Source organism: Fundulus heteroclitus, chromosome 20 (genome assembly GCF_011125445.2).
Source record: "Fundulus heteroclitus isolate FHET01 chromosome 20, MU-UCD_Fhet_4.1, whole genome shotgun sequence".
In the NCBI taxonomy this organism is placed as follows: Eukaryota; Metazoa; Chordata; class Actinopteri; order Cyprinodontiformes; family Fundulidae; genus Fundulus; species Fundulus heteroclitus.
The window spans coordinates 14,576,602-14,595,327 of record NC_046380.1 but is presented as its reverse complement, the minus strand read 5'-3'; the positions used below and the strand labels follow the sequence as shown (position 1 = coordinate 14,595,327).

At 40.3% G+C, this 18,726-nt stretch overlaps 1 protein-coding gene across 1 annotated transcript; it reads right to left on the bottom strand.

Annotated features, from left to right (window-relative positions):
- Positions 1-480: 480 nt before the first annotated feature.
- Positions 481-17,970, bottom strand: fam210b (family with sequence similarity 210 member B). The gene is made up of 3 exons (XM_012876625.3): positions 17,341-17,970; positions 9,868-10,058; positions 481-1,413 (listed from the first exon to the last, which is right to left on the bottom strand). Exons 1-3 carry the CDS (start codon positions 17,800-17,802, stop codon positions 1,197-1,199), a joined length of 870 nt encoding a protein of 289 aa, XP_012732079.2. The 5' UTR covers positions 17,803-17,970; the 3' UTR covers positions 481-1,196.
- Between the last annotated feature and the right edge of the window lie 756 nt (positions 17,971-18,726).

The window sequence follows — 18,726 nt, the reverse complement described above, 5'->3', positions numbered from 1 at the left end:
GAAACAATGAGTTCCTTTAAATGAAGACTGAAAACCCACCTGTTTAGAGTTTCCCCCATAAAAACAGGACCAGTGACCAACATATTTGATGTGTATTGATGTTTTTCACCTGATACAATTTAATGTTTGTTACTGGTTTCACAACCAGTGACTGTTTCAATGTGTTTATGATGTTTTTATGTTTCCAAGATGTAAAGCACTTTGAACCGCCTTGCTGCTGAAATGTGCTATACAAATAAGCTTGACTCTGCTAGTTATTCAATGCACAGCAGTCGAGCCAAAGTTATCGGTCTATTAAAACTCACATAAGTGGATAAAGTGAGAAATAACTTGAATAGGTCATAAAATGTAAAAACAAGCTGAAAGACTGATGGGACAAACTGGGCTAACAAGAATCCCCAAGTACAGATAATTTCATTTCATGTAACATAAATTACAATTGACTGCATTTGTGTTAAAAATCAATAATAAAGATGTTTATACTTTTTATATTATATAGTTTAATACAATCACCCCCCGAAAAAAACAAGATTTTACATCTAAAATATATGTTGAAAGACACTGTTATTAATTCAGTGATCGATATGGGGTCACTACCTGGTTTGGGGCGTTTTTGAAATTAGAATGAAGGAAAAAAGTGGAAGTAAAGAAGAAGTGGGAAAAAATGGAAAGGAGAAAAAGGGGTGAAAGGTTTAAACAGAGGGAACCTGAAGCATTCTGCTGACTCACAACACCAGAATACAGCAGAGTCAGCTATTGGAGCAGAATTGAAAAGGGATCCACTTTTTTCTCTCTTTATTCCCCGATGGAAAGTTTCACAGCTTGAACTCATTAAGACCCCACTAGAAGGTGTCGCAGTTTAGCAAAAGGTCAAGAAACAAATCTGCCAAAGAGCTCAAAACTTAAAATCCCTGACTGTAATTAAACAGACATCATTTTCTCTCCCTTCATTTCAAGAATGAATAAATAATAAGACATGACATCAGCATTTCTTCCCAAAGTAAAACAGTCTTTTACAGCAGGAAAAAACAAAACATGCTGAAAATATTTTACCTGATTTCACAAATGCAAAAAGATGATATGCTGTACTGAGGAGAAGGGAATTGGAAAATAAAATAAACACAGGGGCTTTTTATTTTATGACCGTTCAGGATGTTTTTTGTTTCATGAGGCAGCAGGAGAGAAGAGCAGAGTCATCAGGGTGCAGGTGTGGGCGGTTTAAAGAGTCCAGTCTTTCTGAAGTAGCGAACGATGAGAGGTACCGACACCACAGTGATGCTGATGCGAACGGGAGCGAAGAGCTTGTGGATGGCGTAGGCGAGGACGAACGTGCTGGTTCCAGCTGCCATCTTAGACTGAACCAGCTCCTCGCTGAACCCCAGTTTGCACAGCAAAGCCGTCATGTCGATCCCACTGCGAAACCAAAACACAGAACCAGTTAGAAAGGGCAGAATGACCATACCTGCACAGGTTTTCTTATCTGCCGAAATATTCCCGACATAGGATATAAATGGCTGCCAGACGTCAAAGAATTTGTTCACAGATCCCCTAACAGTATATCTGATCTTCTCTAAATGAATGTAAGACATAACTTCTCTTAACCAATGTCCATATCTTGGAGGATGTGGATCCTTCCATCGAAGAAGAATAAGTCTTCTAGCCAGTAGAGAGCAGAAAGCTAACACAGTCCTCTGATGTTTGCTGAAAGAGGTCTCTGCTGGAGCCACCCCAAAGAGAGAGATGAGTGGTGATGGACAAACAGTTTGTCCAAATATTCCTGAAAATATTCCTATATTTAGGTTTTCTTTTACTATAAATAAATAATTCATATCTTTTGTAAAGACAAATAATTTTTAACAATGAATACCTGTATACAAATATTGTGATGCTTTTTTTACAGAAAGGCCCGGAGCATCACACATCCAACACCATACACATAATGCATGAGATGATTATGCACACATTTAGCTCTTCTTTGCTTAAAAGTAACATTTTTTGTCTCATCTGACCAAAACACACATAAGCACCACAATGAATCACCATTTTTATTTTTTTTTAAGTGGTACCTCTGAGCTGAGCAAGAAGATAGAACTGGATTTGTCAGAAGCTGGTGTTGGGGTTATGGAGACAAAAAGCTAATCAAAACATTGTTACCTCCTTGTTTGTAACTTCAGAGTTAGTTTCATTTTTTTGATCTGCTTAATTTAACACAAAACAATAATAATCAAAACACTGGATTAGCATGTGAGCAACAGCCTCTGTTTTTAGGAGATGTGCAAAGAAATGCCATTTTATTCTGGCTGTGTGGTTTCTTAATTTGAATGCAGTTACCTCGTTTTAACATTTGTATTAAACATGTGATTGTTCATGGAGCTAGATCACAGTTGTGATACAGCTACTATTAAACAAATGGAGCATTTATGTGGCGGTGTGGTCACACAAGATTTTAAAGAGTGCTTGTGTTTCTTCCAGCTGCTTGTGGGAGTGACAACCTGTCAGGTGTTAAAGTTTTTTTTAATAAATCGTCTATTTAATGGTTATTAAATGAACCCTTGAAGTGTTTAGTTATTAATTTGAATGTCATGTTCTTATAGTTCTCATCTGCTGTGTCTCATTGTTCTTTTTTGAGTTGATTTAATTGTTTTTGTTAGTGTGTAGGGTCTCCTTTGACTTTTAGGGTATGATGGAATATATGGATCGTGCTGGCTGGATTAACTAGGGCTTTAAGTGCCACATTTAAGGATCTATACATTTGTCTATACCGTTAACTTGATGAAGTGTGTGAATTTGCTTTGCAACAGTTTGATATCACCTCTCAAGACAGTTTAAGTGGGACATTTTCTGCTGAATCCATCAGCACCATTCGTCAGATCTTAAACACTGATTGCCATTCGGTAGCACCAGGTGCCGTTAATAAATCCGGCAGTAAACATTTTGTTTCATAAATTTTTCGGCGCTGCTGTAGAGATCAGTTTAGGACTGGTAATCATTCTGAAGAAAGCATTTACCGGATGAGACGTTTATAGTGAGGCAAAGATGTCGTGGTTCTTTTGAAGAACCCGTTAAGAACAGGTTCTAGCACCAGCTCTGTTCAAGCGCTGGAACTGTTGTACAAAGATTTAAAAAAAAAAAAAAAAAAAGCCTTTCTAGCCCATAGCCTTGCAAAAGTAGGACAGATAAAGCTTTGCAGTGGTATCCGTTCCAAGCAAACCAGCTGGCATGTAGATGGTATCTGATGTTTGCTTTGGAGACGGAGTGACTCCAGGGCGCCAGTCTTCGCTACGGATCTCCAACAGTGAGCCAGGGAGAGATTTTCACCTTTACATCCTGCATGCTGGCAAGATAAGTATGACTTTTCATCCAGGTTAATGTGCAATGGCTAAAGAAATGGGGCCTGGTGTCATGTCAAATGTAAACCTGGGGGGGAATGAAAGTCATGCTCTATGAATTTTCAAAGCTCCAGGAAACACGTACCAGCTTCTGAAATTGTAAAGTAAGAAAAGTTGCATTTATTTTATTGTTAGAGGTCCCAGCAGCTGTGTATTAATTTGGTAACCATTATTTCTTAACCTGGGATGTTACAGAATACATTTAGTTAAATTAAAATATTAATTAAAAGCATGTCAACTGAGCAAAAGGAAGGGGCTATCTCACTTGATACAGTTTAAAACCTACTAAGCATGATGATATGGAGGTGCCTCTAGCGGCCATGACATGGGTAACTTGCACATCTGTGAACATAAAAGTGAGCGGATCCTTAAAAAAAAAACATTAAAATAAGATCAAAACATTTTTTTTACAACCTGTTATAGACACCAGCACCCAGAAATGTAAATTCTACCACAAGGTGGCGACGATGTACCAGCTGATGAAGATTATCATATATTAATAAGACAGGGGTCTGAAAATCAAATGAGTGCAGTGCCAATACCAGCCTTTTACTGAAGACCCTGTTCAGTGTCAGAGTACAACAACAAGTAGAAATATTGATGAAAGAAGCACAAAAACAACTGCAATATGCTGTTTTACTTTAAATACTGCAATAAAACACATAGCTGCTCAGCAAAGATCTGCACGCAGCAAAGTGGCTGAGTTTTTTTTTTTTTTTAATAAACAACTGAGTCTTCCAAAGTTTCAGCTTTGTGCAGAAAGCTGTCACAGTCTCACGGGCTGATCAGGACCCTGCAGTTTTGGGTTTTGGATGTTTAGCTCCTGGGTTATATCCCCAAGGAATGTCAAAATCCATTATCCATTTTGGATCACCTACCCTAGGAGCATCCAGTCAACAATCCTTCATGAGTGTCTTCACTTCAGCTCCAAGCTCAAAATAACCTCTTCAAAAGATTCCCCCTGCTGAGCCAGCGCACCTCAGTGAAGTCCCCATGCCTTGAGTTCCTCCCAAAACGCATGGAACTGGCAGTGTTGCATCTGCAAACCTCTGGACCTGACGTAATTGACGCGTTTAAGAACAACGCTCATGACGTAAGCAGATTTCAAGCATTTGTTGCACAGTGCTTGTTGATGTCTAATGCAATGTAGAGCTACTGCTGGCTCTGTGTATTCCTCCCCAAAACTTTCTTTGGATCAGCGTGACCAATCTGTTATTTGTGCCCCACCGTAGATGGCGCTCAATCAGTGGTAATTCCTTAAGAACAGCAACTTTCTCTTTTCATATAAAGCACATTGCATTTCTATCGCAATCAACAAAGAAAATACTACAATGCCCACCTTTCAGGGATTCCAAAAAAGTAAAAAACAAAAACAACTGGACTTTTTTCCGAAGTTTGAAGACGTTTCGCTTCCTATCCTAGAAGCTTTCTCAATTCAAAAAAAGTCTTTTCAGGCAATCATCTATGTTCATAATCTGTTTGTTTTTTTAGGTTTGGCTAGCAACGTTGTCGCTTTCTTTTTCTTCTACACTAGTTAGCCTTTTTCTTCTCTTACACTTATTCGTCTTTGCTGTGTCATTCCTTTGCAATTATTTATTTTATTTTTTTATCTTAAAAGGGCCAAATAATTTTAGATTTTTGAAATTGCATCACTAGCCAGAAATGCTGGGGTTGTGCCATGGGCCAGGAATTTAATATTCCTGTGTTAGAACACTGGTGTCAGCTATAAAGTTGAAAAAGTCTTGCTTAGGATAAGCACAGGGTGGTTGCTACTACTAATAAACAAAAGGTCAATAAATATTTGTTCTCAAAATGAAAATTAATCAAATATGATCAGCATCGCATTTGAGTAAATAAAAATAATGGCTCCACATCATTGCTATGGTGTTCCATCTACACATTTTAGCATGTTTCACCCCAAGCAGCCTTAGAATAGGAAAATATAATAATGATTTAGGCTGAGTTAAGTTTAAAAATTCCTGATCCACATTACCTGTACAGCAAAACTGCACATGCTGCTCTAAAAAGCATTCATCTTCTTTTCATGCTGCTGCAGTTTCTTTTAAGTCTGGTCCATGTGTCTCTCGACAGGGGGGAAGTGTGTTCAATAAGAACTAAGAGGTTTCTCACATTCCTCTTCACGTAGCTGGCCTCAGCCTCAGACGTCACCCAAAAAGGACTTTAAGCAGCTCTGCGCTTCCCTGACTTCACAATAAAACAGGCTTTTGTTTGGTACAGTTGTAGCCTTCATGTCTGAGCTGTTTGGAGGAATAAATATGTGAGGAATGTGGCTTGAACCCGCCTCTGTCAACGCTGTCTTTCTCATACTTTTAACAGCCCAGCTATACTCAGCACACTGCAGTCTGCGAAATATGTGGACCCATTCTGCACCGTGGCAAATGTTTCCCCTGCCACATGCCAGGGCTTACAGTGATAATGCGTAAAGTCACTGTAAATTACAATGATTATCACCCCTTACAGGAGGATATCTCTCCCCCCAGTCACACTATTTTTAACCATTAGCTGTGTTATGTAGCCACAAAGACACAAGAGAAGCTCAAACAATTTAGACTTAAACTACAGTAGCCTAAAGTAGGTTAAGTTGTGCTGCTTTTTTTTTTTATTACATTGCACCATGATCAACAAATAGCAAACAGAAACTGGGGGGGGGGATATTAGAGACTGCAAGCTCTGGACACCTTGCACATCAGAAACATTTTAATATAAAAAGGAAATGAACATGCAGTGGTAGAATAAAAAAAAAAAGAATGAGGCCTGTAATATTTGACATAAAATATGATCTGACGTACTGTTTTCTTTCATATCACAAGAACGGCCCCATGTGTTGCATTCAGATAAAATGTACAGTATTTCCATTCAAGGTATGGGGAGCCCAGATTTGGTTTATGTTCTCCAGTATGCACGAGAACACCAGCATACTCTGGCACTGCTTGGTAATAGCAGTGAGAACGTTTTCAAATTGTGTTTTCCTTCATTAAAAAAGCCTTCTAAATAAAGCGGGTCCTGTGTGGAAACAAGCCACAGCCAGGCTGTATCACCGACTGTCCCGTAGAATCAAGAAATCGCATAAAAATAACTTGACTACATGAGGTAGGGCAAATATTCACGAAAAACAGCAATAAATAAACAAATTCAGAAGCAGAAACAGTTATTGAATCTGTTAGAAGAAGAAAACATGAAACAGTCCATCAAAATTACTCAGATAGAACCAACAACTCATCCAGGAAGTAACAATAGAAGCCACGGTTCTGTGGATGAGTTGGCCAGAATTCCTGTAAAAGCCTCTAACCAATCAGCTTTATTGGCCACAACAAAGTGACCAGAAAAGGAAATAGACTTAGATTTTCATCGCTCACTGCGAACAGACATTAACACTTCATTTTGTATTAACCCACATTATCTTTGATAATAATTTGTTAGAAAAAAAAACATTTATGGGAGAGAAAAAACAGCAAAAATCAAGAAAACACTGTCATGGCATTGTAAATCGACTATTGATAGCTTTTAAGGTGAATTTATTTTAGGGTTTAAGACACTTTCTTTGGGAAGATGAACCAAAATTGTTGCCACCCCTCTGTTAATCAAAGAAAAAACCTCAATTGTCTGAAATAACTGACAAAATAATAATTAAAAATGTACTGAAAATTAACCAATGAAGATCAGACATTGCTTTTGAATTGTGGCTCAACAGAATCATTAAAAAAAAAAAATCAATGAAACAGCCCCGGACAAAAATGATGGCACCCCTAGAAAAGATTGAAAATAATTTGACCATAAGGACATATTAAACTGAGGTGACCTCTGATTAGCATTAGAGATGTCCTCAAGCTTGTAACCAGTCAGTCTATTTAAAGGATTACAAGTTGTCACAATGCTGTTTGGTGACGTGGTGTGTACCACACTGGACATGGCTCACAGGAAACCACGGAGATCTTCCTCTTCACAAACTGAAGAGGAAGATCATACGAATAGTAACCAAAGAGCCCAGAACAAGCTCCAAATAAATTAAATGTAAACACCAAAGTTAAGTTACATCAGTGTCAGATCTTACAATTTGTTCACTTTTTGAGCCAAAGTGAACCTTGTGGGAGACACCACTGTTGTTGAAAGCAAAGACTGGTATTGGCCACAATGCATATCGTAAAACCATAAAGTTTCTGGGAGAATGACCTTTGGACAGATGAGACAAAAACTGGAGCTGTTTGGCAAGATTGATCAGCTCCATGTTGACAGATACATAAAGTAAAGCACACCTAGAAAACAACACTGTCCCTACTGCTAAACATGGAGGAGGCTTGGTTATGTTCTGGAGCTGCTTTGCTGCATCTGGCACTGGGTGTCTCAGGTCTGTGCAGGGTTCAATGAAATCACCAGACTATCAAGGCATTCTGGAGATAAATGTGCTGTCTGGTGTCAGAACGCTGGGTCTCAGTTGTCGGTCATGGGTCTCATAACAGCTTAATGACCAAAACCAAACAGCTAAAACCACCCATGAACGGCTAGACGACTATTCTAAAGTGGCCTCCTATGAGCCCTGATATAAATCCTGTTGAACGTCTGTAGAGGGAGCTGAAACTCAGGTTTCAAACCTGAGATAACTGGAGAAGTTTGCTCATGAGGAGTGGGCCAAAACATCTGTGGACAGGTGCAGAGGTCTCATTAACAGTTACGTAAATTATTTGACTGCAGCGATTGCCTCAAAAGCTTACACAACAAAATATTAAGTTACAGGTGCCATCAATTTTCTCCAGGCCTTTTTGATTTGTTCATTTTTTAAATGACTCCATTGAACCACAGTTCAAAAGCAATGTGTGATTTGTATTTATTCATTTTCAGTATATTTTTTTTAATTTATTATTACTTTTGTCGGTTTCAACTTATTTCAGTGACCATTGTAGGATTTTCTTTGATTAACAGAGCGGTGCCAACAATTTTGTCCATGCCTGTAAGCGAGCTGTGTTACCCCGTAATGGCGTACCGCGCACGTGACCTTACCGTCTCAAGAGCAACGCCCCTTTTGCCGCTTAGGTAGGGCATACAGGTAGAGAACGCCCGTAGCAACCAGCTATTACACGCACAACAGAACCAGCGATATGACCGACTTTGCAGCCGTTAAACTTTCCCAAGACGATGTCCCAGGCGCACGGATTACTGGTCGCACTGTCGAAGAACACACCAACCTTCAGCTCAAACGATGGCTTGAGTGTCGAGGGCTTAAAAAAAACGGAAAACGGGCCGAGTTGATTTTTTTTTCCTGCGCGGCGGTCATGGCGTCGTCGGCCGTTTTTTTTTTTGTTTGTAATCACCGTCCAGGGATCAGTATATGTTTAATGTTTGTCTTATTTCAAATGTTTTTGAGTAAGCTATCCTGGTAGCAGGGTATCAAGTTAGCGCCTGCTACCATGATAGCCTATATGCTATCATGGTAGCAGGCGCTTCATTATTAACATGTCGGCCACCAAAATACTCTTACCTGTTCACTACTTGATGTCGCTGGAATTGGGTAAGGATGTTCTTCGGTTGTGCCCTTTCCTCCAACAAAATGCTTGCTACGTATGTACGTGAATTTGGTAACTTTTTCCGGGTTGAACTGTTGTGTAGGCCGACCGCCCCGGTGTTCCAAGCACACACATTTCTCCTTGGCAGTCTTGAAGAAAACATCCTTCATATGCGGCCGATCAGCGTACCTCGAGTCGCTGTTGCACGTTCCATAGCAACAATGTTTAAAAACTATGGTCTTAGATTTGGAAAAAGCAGTCATTTACCGAGTAAAACCAAGGGTAACGCACGTCTCTTTTACAGCAACACAGCGGCGGACTATGCAAGCTTGCCCTACTGCGTACCACGTGATGTGACGTTACGTTTCTAAAAATAGCTCGCTCGCGGTACGCCATTCCACTTCCTCCACTCCTGTACATGTCTGATCCATTCCAGACCGCCTCTGTGAGTCCTTGAAAAGCAAAGCCTACTACATCCACGGCTACTCTGTCTAGCTCCGACCTAAAGTGTCTTGGAGCCCGAGGAGAACATGTGCGATCATCGTCATTACGGGCAGAATGCAAATCTATTTGGAGACGATTGATTACATTTAAATAAAACAGTTCTATTGTGAATATTTAAAAAAAAAATATTTAATTTGTGGTAACAATCTTTAATTACACTAGTTAACTTTGAGAAACTGGAGGTTGTTGATGTTCTTTTTCCTGTTTGCTACAAATTGTGGAGCGTGACCCGGCCAGAGCCCGATGGACCGGACCGGAGCAGAAAATGTTATGCTAGACAACGGAGAGCGGGTCTGTCGATGATGATGTTCAGAGTAGTTCCGGAGAATGTGGAACGGTTCTCATTAATTAACACAAAAACCTAGTTGCTCCGTCGGTCAGAGGGGAACAGAACGTACCAAGCACGGAGGATGTGAGGATCTGGAGGTTAGACTATCGGAAGTCTGTCAAGTTACCTGGATATAAGGAGGTAGAACATTCCCAGCGACATGAGAGAGATTCCAATATGAAAGGAAACCCCCACTGCGCCGTACTCTTTGAAGATTTTCTTTAGCTGCTGGGTCTTGTTGGGTTTCCCTCCCTCTGGCTCCGGTGTGTTTCCAGGGTTTTTTTCTGTGCTTGAGGCTGACGAAGCCTCCTGGTGATCCTGAACAAATGGCAAAATAATGTGGAGTAAAACAAAATGGAGAACAAAGTAAGATTTCAGAATTGGTCAGGACTTAAGAGCACACACAAAGCTGTAAGAAATTTGCTTAAACTGATGTTTGTTTGTTTGTGTGAATGTGCGTGAACAAAGCTTGGACTTTAATGAGCTTCCCCGTTAATGGAGCAGAAGAGTCAGCTGATTAAACACATTCTGCTGCTGCTGCTGCTCTGTGCTTTAGTTAATTCACATTACCACACACCCTGTCACAGTCATTAAACACGTCAGTCAGCTTCTCACACACACACACAAAGAGCCTCTCATCAGCACACAAGCGCACAGATGACTGTTCGTGACCTCCTGACACAAGCGCCACACCACCCGCAGCGCTCCGACACGTCGCCGAGACGAGGTAGGTTGCTGCGGAGCGGGTGTGGGTCAGATTAGTGAACCAACATCACACATAAAAGGGCCGCAACAAGCAGCAGAGCACTGACACCGAGGAGCCGAGGTTGCCTGTCGGTCGGTCAACGCGGAAGCAAACAGGATCATCCTTCTGACAAAAGTCATTTTACAACCGCAGCCATGCTTAAAGTATCAGAACCCGTGCAACAAGATTCAAGGAGTTAAGAGAACGCAAATATTTGGTACCTCGGTTTAAGCCACACGCAGGACAAGTCCAAGCAAATTTCACTGAGCATTAGAATCAAAAGTTTCTGTTTGGAACTGGTTAATTGATTTATCATGACTACGTTAATGACAAAGTAAATATTGGGACTTTTTGGACCATTTTTGTAAATGTACTAAAAGAAATGACTGGTACAAAAAATCCTGGGACAAGCGACTCCTTTTTTGTACCCAAAACAGTCAGGTGTAAAGACCAAAACAGCATAGGTACGAAATAGTGAACGATCAAAGAGACTTGCACCAGTCATGGCCAAGGAACATTTGTTCTGTCTGTATGTCTGCCTTTATGCTGTACTTTCAAATTTAATAGGACTGGATCAAATAGCATCCTTACATTTTTATGACAAAGACACTAAGGTTTGTCTTCACCTTGTTGCTTAAATTGAGTCTTAATGGTAAATAGCTTGTACTTGTATACAGCTTTATCTAGTCTGAGGACCCCAAAGCGCTTTACAATGCAATCAGTCATTCACACCCCGACGGTGGTGAGCTATCCCACTCCTCATTCAGGTTTTTGCATTTTATCTTAAATGCACATTTATTATCTTTAGCTTGGGTTACAAGAATAGAGCAGTTTGGGACAGGGGCAGCTTAGCCAGTGGTTGAATTTGTAACACATGCTATAACATTTCTCCTCTGCCGAGAAGAAACAGGATTCTTAATGAAAACAGGAAATGCCTGTGTTCTATTTTCAGGACAACGCTGAGTTGTAGGAAGACTGTAGTGCAATGGTGAGCATGGGGGGAGTAGATGGAGAAATGGGGGCTTGGGCACGCCCTGCGGTGTTGCATTTCTCAAGGCTTGTCATCACAGGAAGCCGTTTCAATGCAGAGGGATACTGGGATAAGATTCTGCAACCTCACATCTCCACTCCTGGGGACAGATCTCTAATCCTGACTGAAGTCCTCACTTCAACCCCGTTGAAACATTGCGGGCTGCTGTTGAGGCCTGAGTGAACAACACAACATCACTGGCTGACTGGCCATGCTGGTTGAAGACTTCGACGGCATCCTGCAGTGGGGCACCGAGCTGTTGTGCTTGTCTTGGGTTCTCCCACACTCTGCTGAGGCCCCTCTTTGGTCATTCAATAGTTTAAATTGTCAGTGTTTCTTGTTTCTTCCCACGTCAACCAAAACGTCTATAGCAGAAAAGGATGTACTCGACAGAGAGGTTTTACATGGGTGCAGCCCACATGGTCAACTCTGCTGCTAAACTCAGTCACAAATCCATTTTCCTTAAAAATGTGGCATCATTTGGGCGGAAATATCCAGGCTATCCCTGAGTTAAACTACATTGCTTTTTTATATAACAAATATATAATCAACCAAACAAAAATTCCCTTCGTTTTTTGCAGAGTCTCATTTTAAACAATTGCAAATTCCTTAAGAGTGTTGGGTCTATTTTTGGGAGGAAACATGTAATTTACTATTAAATTTAAGTTTTATGTTTGGTCTTAACTATTATTGAAGTCTCCACTCAGGTCATTGTCACAACTGAGGTTTTTTTTTTTCCCCTTGCTTGTTTGGACTGAATTAAACCACTTATGTAGTTCAGGAGGAGCGGAACAAAAATAAAGAAACCAGCTGATCTTTTCTTTTGGCTACAATCTGGCTTGTTGAATTTGGTCCCCGAGCTTTCTGGATGGATCCATAGCCTTGGCGACATTTTCCCCCCGTGCTGCCATCAACAGACAATGGAGGAGTCCAGAGAGAGTGAGGGAGCAGGGCCCTTTTGCTTGCTTTTCAGCACCGAGACAGGCCGAGCTAAAAGTAAAGGCGGGCACCACAGAGGGGAGGGTCATGTGAGCGAGCAGCTACAGGGAGCTGTGCCAGGAAGGTTGTATGGGACGAGAACAGTAGGACTGCTGTGTCTGATAACAGCTTTTCACTGCCGTGAAAACACATGCAAAGTCACAGTGGCGCGCAAACAGGGACAAAGGCACACTCAAGCTCTGAGCAAACATGGACAGAGCGGGAGGGAAGTGGTGATTCCCCCAGTCAGACGGCTGAGGAGTGTCCAGGACGCTTTAATTTACATTAAAGGGAAAGTTAATGAGCAGGTTGGAACTGGAGAGTACACCTTTCTCTTTACTAATGTTACACAGCGAGACATTTCAGTCTGTATATTAAATTATTAAAATACAAACTTCTTAGAGGAGAATATAGGCCCTTTAAAAACTGTGTTTAGTGGATACCTTTGAGATTATAATTATTCATAACCTTCTTGTTCACTACCTTGCGAAAGTATTGATCTATGGCTGCACATTTTTTCATGCTAAGCACATAAACCTTAATTTATGTTACATAAATTTTACACGATAGACCAACACGAATTAGCACATAACTCTGAATTGAAAGGACAAGAAAACTTGATTTCACTTTTTTTTTTTTAAAAACATCCAAAATCTGAAAAAGTGTGGTGTGCATATATATTCTGCCCAATAGAGTCGATACTTTCTTGAAACATCTTTTGTTGCAATTGCAGCTGCAAGTCTTTAGAGGGATGTCACTAGACATCTACAGACTGAAACTTGAATATTTTTCTTTGCCAAATAGTTCAATTTGAGTTAGACTGGATGGAAACAATATATTGACACTCATTTTCAAGGCTTGCCACAGAATCTCAATTGGATTTAGATCTGGGCTTTGACTAGGCCATTGCATGCATTTAATTTCCCTATGGCATTAATGAAGTATTTTTGAATTGCATATAATTTGCTCTAAGTGTTCCCCCACCACCACACTAAAGACCAATAATGGTCTGTGGGCCATTTAGCAATAGGTTACAGAGTAAAACAAATATATTTTATGTTCAGTGGATTCATCTTGAAAAAAACAGAAAGATCCATGTGCTTTTATAAATGCCCTGTAAGAAATACATAAAGTAGGAAGGTACACAGTAGATAGGGAGCAGGAAAACGAGCATCTTGCTTGACACGGAGGAGGGTGCATGAGGTTGAGCCCAGAGACGAGTTGTTGCTTTCTTTGTTTTGTTTACTCTGAGCCTTAAACCTATCCGTGTTTTTTCTTTGTTTTTTCTCCATGTTTTTGCCCGACTTGTCTGTCCAGCTTCCTCCTTCGAAGCACGTATCATTTTAGATCTACTTCAAAGTCATTCGCTGCTTCATGTTGTGACCCATCTCATGAAATCCCAATAAAACGCACAGAGGTCTGTGGCAGTAATTTGACTCAATGTGACATCTTTTCCCCAAGGTAAATTAAAACTTTTGCAATGCAATGAATTTATGTTCAAATCAGGTGATTTTTAGTTTGCTTGAAAAGTTCCTTTTTACAACACTCAACTGTATTTCAGGATTTTTATTAAAGTTCCCTTTCTTGCAAGAAGGGAACATTTGCTCTCACAGCTCAACTGATTGATTATACAATATTGTTGAAATTACCTTTAGTTTTAATCTTGTATCAAATCAAAAGGCGTGGTTGTAACAATATTTGAGATTTATACAACGGCTAATTTTACATGTCTTTCCATAAATGTGACACTAACTGCAGGGCATTTACTTGCTGTGGGGGGGATGATTTCAGCCACTCCTATCTGAGCCTTATCACTAGTGAACCTTTGACATTTCAGTGCTGTAGTTCATTGAGCCAGTTTCAAATAGTCAAATGTAGCTCCAAAGTCCAGGCTTTCTGTTAGTGTCCAGAAACAAATCTATCATGTAACAATTTTTAGGATTTTAAGAGTCGTTTTTTTTTTATTTTTAAAAAGCTATATCAGTTTTGCTTCGTGTGTTGGTTAAGCTTCAGTTATCATATTTCTAATACTTTTCTGTTTTCTGTTGTCTGTTTTAGTTTAATTTGGAACTTAAAGGTTGTAAATAAACATGAAAACTGCTCATAATCACATTAAATGTTTCACTTGTTTGTCCATAAGCCCAACATTGAGGTTGGTAAACTATGTACATTACTGTGCAAATGTTTAACCAACCTTAATTTATCCAAACATAACACAGCGGTGGCCCTGATAAACAGGTTTGCAGGTTTTATCAACGTAGTTAAAGTTTTTCTTTGGAGATTGACTAGTTCTTGTCATTGACTATGACAACAGTGTAGCTGCTTGTTTAATAATAAAATTACACTACCATTTACTTTGTTCAGAATATTCTAATAACAAATGACATGATTACTAGTTAACTTTGAAAAGTCACTGCCTATATTTTACTTTACAACAATGTGAAGAGTAAAAAAAATGTGGAAAACCAATAATAATAATAATAATAATAATAATAATAATAATAATAATAATAATAATAATAATAATAATATGTTTTTTTGTTGATTACATTGTTTTTGTTTCGAGACAAAATGAAATATAAATTCAGGTAACTGCAGAGTCCTATATGGATGTGACTAAGAAGAAAACATGATGAAAGCAGAGGAGGAAATGACAGGCCTAAAAAAATATATATACACAGCAGTTTAAAGCTGAAATCATCTAAATTAATTCTTTAAGAAAGCAGAAAACAATGGGTCTGACCTGACAAAATACCAGAGAGATGCATCATCCTTCCATAGATAAACTAGGCCAAGTTTACCAGTATCAGCTCCTTGGGAATCACCTTCTTTGTGATATTATTTTCCAGAAAAACCTGTTTTATTTTAGGGCATTTTTCACAGGTTTGACTAAAGTAACAAAAGTACAAATAAACTTTCTGTGACAGCCTGCTGGCAAGAGCAAGGGCCTAAAGAATTTATTTATAATTGGACAAAACACTGGTTCATGTCTTTGGGATCCTTGTAATGCCTGAATGTTCAAATATTGAATCAGAATTCCTGAAAAAGCAAATAAGATCCAAACAAATATTTGGAAGACCTGCAGAAAACCCAGAACTAACGACCAAGTAATGATGGGACTGCTTGGGGCTTGAAGGGCTTTTGAATTTCCACAAATTTACCAAAAGGCATTAGTTGTGTGCACATACACACTAAAACCTTCATAATTTGAACGTTTTGTTCAGTTATGTTTTATGGCAAATGTAATCATTTCTGATGTTTCTGTCTGTGCATGGGTCACATTTTATGCACATTTCAACTATTTGTAAGATCATCGAGGAAGTCTTCTTTTTCCTGCGGTTACTAGGGAGCAGAAGGTTAACCCATTTGCAATACCGTACTTTAACTGTAATATGCAATTACCTTCCACTGCACTTTATTTCGGATAGCTTCTGTCCAAACTTTATTTATTAATTGTATAGTAATAGCCATCTGCATATATTTTCATAGTACATATGCACCTGTAAACTGTGCTATAGTAACAACCATCTGTATATTATGCTATTGTATATATCTGTAAAACTCTATTTATAGTAATATCCACCTGTATAAATATATTCAGTACATATCCAGCTGTAAATTTAGATCACAATACTAGTCATCTATATATTATATTCATAGAACAAATATATCAGTAAAATTCTGTTTATAATAGTATTCATCTCTATATTTATTCAGTACATATCCATGTCCTGTACTTATGGAACCATTTTACATCCTGCACTTGCTGCTATTGCACTTCTGGTTAGACCTAAACTGCATTTCGTTGCCTTGTACCTGTAACTGTGTAATGACAATAAAGTTGAATCTAATCTAACCTAATCTAAACTAAAAGGTTCAAATCTGCCCCTCCTCCCCAACTTTACTAATACTAAGTAATTGCACCTGGCTAATCAGATTAGAGACGTTTAAAACCTGGGAAATAGAATGAGACCACTTTAACCCCACACGCCTGAGCATATAATTATCGACAAGAGTATTTTAGGAGCTTCTAATTCATTTACAAAGTTAATACATCAATTAAAAATCCACAGTTTGGAGTCAAATATTTGCTTAACTTCACTATACAAAAACTAAATACATGGCAGAAAAATGCTAATATAAATATATATATATATATATATATATATAAACCTAAATCAGAAAATTCTGAGTTTTAAAGCAAAAAAAAAATGTAAATACCTTGTTTTCTCCTTTTATAGCCATATTTGATACATGAAGCTTTTCCATTCATTCAACATAAGCAGTAAGATATTCTCTATGCTTTTTAAAAATAAATAAAAAAATAAATAAACTCAACAGGATTACTTTTTTAAAAACGGTTTTAAAAAGATTGCAAAAAAAGTCTGGGCCCTTTGAAGTTAAACGTGAACGAATATGGGGCCATAACATTTTTCCCCATGATGTGAACACATTGAGAGTGTTTTTATTGGCCTTTTGTTGACTCACAATAAAAGCCACGTGTCAAGGACAAGCTGTGTGTTGTTTAAATGTGTCGTCGCTGTAGCTGTTTAAATGACTCGCTATTAATAAAACTTTCGTCAGACCAGTGTGCGTGCGTGCGTGCGTGTGTGTGCGGGTTTTTTTTGGCGTGCAGGCTTAATATATGCACAACAAAGACAGAGAGAGAGAGTTGTATAACAAGTCTGCTCGGTTACATGAGGGCTGCCTCTGGGAGGCTGAAGGCGCCACAGCCTTCCTGCTCTCTGAATATTTTATGATAAAAGTTATGAATCCTCTCAGCAAAGGGACAGAGAGACGGGGCGGCACGTCGTGTCCCAGTGAGAGAAACAAACACAGTTAATTACCGCGTTGCTGCTGTCAGCCTGCTGATCGCTCCTCTTCGTGGCTGCGCCGGTGGACGCAGCCCTGCTCGGCATGCTCCTGCCGCGGCTGCTACCTGTAAACAAAGCGGCGACCTTCGCGTCTCCCCCGAGCCCCGTGGCGGACGATTCACCGCCTCCCCGGTGCACGCTTCTGGAGAAATTCACAGCCGCGGCTGCAACCCGGTCCAAGAGTCCCCGCTCCGTTGTTATCAAACAAGCCGACGTGTCCCAGTGGTGGACGGGCTCGGGCTCTCGGTGCGCCCGCCTTGGCCCCAGCCCGCCGGCGGCGGACGCGCTGAGGAAGCGGAGCCGCCGAAGCGTCCGGCCCGTCAGCGAGACGTCCCTCGGTCCGTTTGCGTTGACCCGCACCAGAAACGAGCCCGGACGCTGGAGAGCCTGATCCAGAGCCGCTGCCGACAGCTTCCCCGTACGTAACAAAAACATTGTCGGTGCGCCTCCACAGGCGGGTTTAGAGTGTCTCGAAAATCAAATAAAGCGAGGTAATCGAGCGGAACAACTAATTATGAGAGTAGGGGGCAGTAAACATGCTGCCCTGTGCCCTCCGGTGCCCTCCCTCCTCCTCCTCCTCCTCAGGTCCTCTTGTTGACCGATTATTGCCGACAGCCAATCCGAATTGACGCGCAACCGCAGATAGTAAAAACCGGAGAGAGGGGAGGGGGTATTTAAAGGCATAAACGTGCATATTTATCTAATTGAGTTACATCATAGGCAGAATATCAAATTAAAAGAGTGTTGTCTTATTTATAGTAATGCAAAGACACACTCAGCTGCAAGGGCTGCATTTACTAAATGGCATGAACTCATTTCTTATTAGTTTTAAGCACAGTTTAGGAGGGAACATATTAGGAACTAGTTTTACTACTGAAATAAACCACAGAACAAAAATACACTCTAACCTGTTTTCAAGCAAGCAAACGGCTGAATATACGCCAAGCCAACTTTATTTATAAGCACTTTAAAAACAGCACAGCTGACCAAAGTGCTGAACAAAAATCAACAGCATACCTGATAAACACATAAGACAAAATAAGTTACAATAAATGTGTAGAGTCCACATTGCAGCATCCGTCCGTCCGCCCTGTTTCTTCCACTTATCCGGGGTCGGGTCGCGGGGGTAGCAGCTTCAGTAGGGAGGCCCAGACGTCCCTCTCCCCGGCTACTTGGGCCAGCTCCTCAGGAGGAATCCCAAAGCGTTCCCAGGCCAGCCGGGAGACATAGTCCCTCCAGCGTGTCCTGGGTCTTCCCCTGGGCCTCCTCCCGGTGGGACGTGCCCGGAACACCTCACCAGGGAGGCGTCCAGGAGGCATCCTGACCAGATGCCCGAGCCACCTCAACTGGCTCCTCTCG